Source organism: Propithecus coquereli, unplaced genomic scaffold, assembly GCF_000956105.1.
Source record: "Propithecus coquereli isolate 6110/MARCELLA unplaced genomic scaffold, Pcoq_1.0 Scaffold395, whole genome shotgun sequence".
In the NCBI taxonomy this organism is placed as follows: domain Eukaryota; kingdom Metazoa; phylum Chordata; class Mammalia; order Primates; family Indriidae; genus Propithecus; species Propithecus coquereli.
Window position 1 is genome coordinate 1850564 of NW_012149674.1, and position 3356 is coordinate 1853919.

The window sequence follows — 3356 nt, forward strand, 5'->3', positions numbered from 1 at the left end:
CAAAGAACTCTCAGGATCAGCCATGATGCCTTGGTGGCAAATGGAGATGAGTTAAATATGCAACTTAAAGAGCAGCGTTTAAAATGCTGCAGTCTTGAGAAACAATTACATTCTATGACATTTTCTGCAAGAAGAGTAGAAGAGGTAAGCTCCCGAAGAGTTTAGCCATCTGTTGCATTAAAACTTCTCTAACCGTCTTGAAAAAGTAACATACAGACCTTTCAAATACTGTATTTACTTTAATACTATAAGCTACATAAATTGTGTTTTGAGCACAGCAAAATAGAGTGATCAATATAATATATGAATGTGGAAGCAGTGCTTAACATAACTTGCAAATGTCCTGAGATCCACTGTTTACCTAAAGGATTAAAGATCCTTGAGTAAAAAGAAAACAGAATATTTTGAAACTGATGCCAGATTACTTACAGAACTTAACTTTCTCAGCTACAACAACTTATTAGTCATTTGAGATACCAAAACAAAGTTATAGGAATATATCTGCTTCTGTAGAGATGGATATTATGTTCTGCAATATTAGCAATTTTGTGAAATTATCTAATTTCTTTTCCTAGGGAGTTGTTTGAAAACTCATCTTCCTATTATTGTTGCTACTCGTGTCTCCCAACTAGCACGATCTTTTTCTGTGGCCTGTTAAACTTGTTCCTAAAAGAATGGAAATAACATAACGTGTCTACATTCTGTTCTGATCTTGGGAGAATCTTTTACTCTCTCTTACTAGCATGAAAAGAGAATTTTGAAAATCGAAATGAATTTTAAGAGGAAAAGTTGTGATTACAAAATATACTCATGAATGAAACTTAAAAATCAATACTAGAGTACAGAAATGTACATTTTACTCATAAAGATGTACTTATTACCCCAAGTTTATTTCTGAAAATATTATTCATTGGGATAAAACAAGGTGTATAATTTTATTTATTTATTCATTTATTCATAATGCTGCTGGCTATTTGTAAATTCTAGGTAACATGAGAAATTGTGTCTTCAGAGTAAATAGTGATTGACACAATTAGTTTGAGCCATGAACTTAAAGAAAAGTTAATCATTTTATTTTTTATGGGTCACTTGAAAATTAATCCAAAATGAATATAATGATAGGATTCATTGTTGTAGAAAGTAAAAAATATTGTTTCCCAGGACTTAACAGCAAGCTCTTAACATATTCTTTATTGAGTTCTTGCACATGTTGCCATAAAGCAGTGCGTACATTTCTACTAAAATCAAACAGGAATATTAATTTCATGTTTATTTAACAAGTTGGAAAAAATCAATGCTGAGTTAAATGCAGACTATATAAGTGATCTAGTTAGTAGCTGCAATTTGGGAATCAAGACTGAAACTTGTTAGCCTCATCTCATGGAGGTTTTTTTTTATGTTTTTTTTTTTAACTCCAATGTAGTTTTATATAATAATCACCTAACATGTAATATTCTTTTCATTTTAGCTGCAGGATAGAATTAATGATTTAGAAAAGGAACGGGAACTTTTAAAGGAAAATTATGATAAACTATATGACAGGTAAATCATGATTCCATATGTTCTTTCATTTTCTTGTTTGAGATCTTTTATATCAAAGCATTTGTTGTCAAAATATCTAATATTGATTAAAGAATTAGCAGTGGATGATTGCAAGAAATATGCATACTTTATAAAAGAAAAAATAAGATTTTTAAGGTATCGGTAATGAATTTTTTAACCTGGGCAGTAATCTATCACTAGTAAGAAAACCATATCACTTTGTCGCCGGTAAAAACTGCTGTCATTTATTGGACACTAATTATAGGCTAGCAAACACTGTGCTAGATACTCTATATTCATTGTTATAAGTTCCTCACAACACCTTGAAATGTAGGTATTGTAAATGCCCATTTTGCAGACAAGGGAGATAAAACAGAATAAAGTCACTTTAAGAGGTACTTTATACCTATTAAAGGTATGAAGTAATAGAGCTTGTATTTGAACCTCTTTTGGTCTCTCCACTGGGCTCTCCAGTTTATTAGCTGAAAGTTATTCTGTTGGGGGGAAAATAATTGTCTCTGTTCTTTATAAAGAAAGACGCAATCATTATCTCAAGATAAATTTTAAAGGGCTGCTTCAATTCTATTTCCTAATCTGCTTCACAATTGTGGTATTTTAGGAATGAATCCCTTCTGGTTATGTTAGAAACAAGATTCTACTACACATTTAAGTTTGGTTAAGTGATACAGATATCTGCGTGTGTGTGTGTGCACACGTTTATGTGTACTTTTTAAAATTCTTTTTCAGTATATGATACATCATACGATAAATTATAAATATAGGTTTGTATGAACGTAAATTTAATATATATTTAAATATGTTATAGCTGATATTCAACAGTTGCTTCTATTGATCATGTGCTGAAACCTCAGAAAATAGCCATCTGAGCTACAAATACATCTTTAACTTCCCTTAGCTGTATGTTTTATGTTTTCCACATTAAATTTACATTTTGTGAATTAAACAAATCATACTCAAAGACTGTGGTGATAGGCTTTTATTTCGGCTTACTTTGGACAAGTTATCTAAATTAATATAAGGCATTATTCCACTGGTTTATATCATCTGTGTTGTTTACCTACTGGTATTGACTCTCTTTGTACAGTGGCTCATTATATTAAGGGTTACTAACAGGTTCAGACATAAATTAAAATTATATATGTTTTTGAAAAATTCAACTGTCATTATACAGATGGCACAACACCCTATTAGATAACAGAGAAGATAATATTATCCCTGTATTTTATAAATGAAAGAACTGAGACTTAAGAAAAATTAAGAGACTTGTGCAGAGTCATACAGTATTGCTGAGACTCCACTATAGGACTAAAACTCAAATTTTTTTACTCTAAAACTTGAATTTTTTTCCTTATGCTTCACTATTTCTCTGATTTTAGTTGCATTGGGAAATTATATATGCGAAAGGGAAAGATTCATGGAATAATGGAACTGTCATACATTCAGAAATTTTTATTGGTTTACATTTATCTTCAATATCTTGCAATTTGAAATAATTTAACATAGTCTACATACAAGAAAATAAGTGCCATTTGGCTATCATTTCTATATTTTCTACTTCTCCCCAATTTGAGATTTTACTGAACATACATACTTTCTTGGAATAAAAAAAAATCAAATTTAGCTGGGAATAATGCATAAGTGGTATTTTGAGAATGGATATTTTTCCCATACTTACTTTATCACCATAAAACTTTATCTATCCATATGAAAAGATGATCTAAGAGTGTAAATTTGACTTTCAAGGGCTTTTTTTTTTAAATGTTTTGTGCTTGAGCTACATTTTTTTTCCTGTC

At 30.3% G+C, this 3356-nt stretch overlaps 1 protein-coding gene across 1 annotated transcript in view; it reads left to right on the plus strand.

Annotated features, from left to right (window-relative positions):
* The window catches only part of RPGRIP1L (RPGRIP1-like), a 121361-nt gene that overhangs the window by 33665 nt on the left and 84340 nt on the right, over positions 1-3356 (plus strand). Inside the window, 2 exon segments of the mRNA XM_012652658.1 lie at positions 6-144; positions 1469-1542. Coding sequence (XP_012508112.1) covers positions 6-144; positions 1469-1542 — 213 coding nt within the window.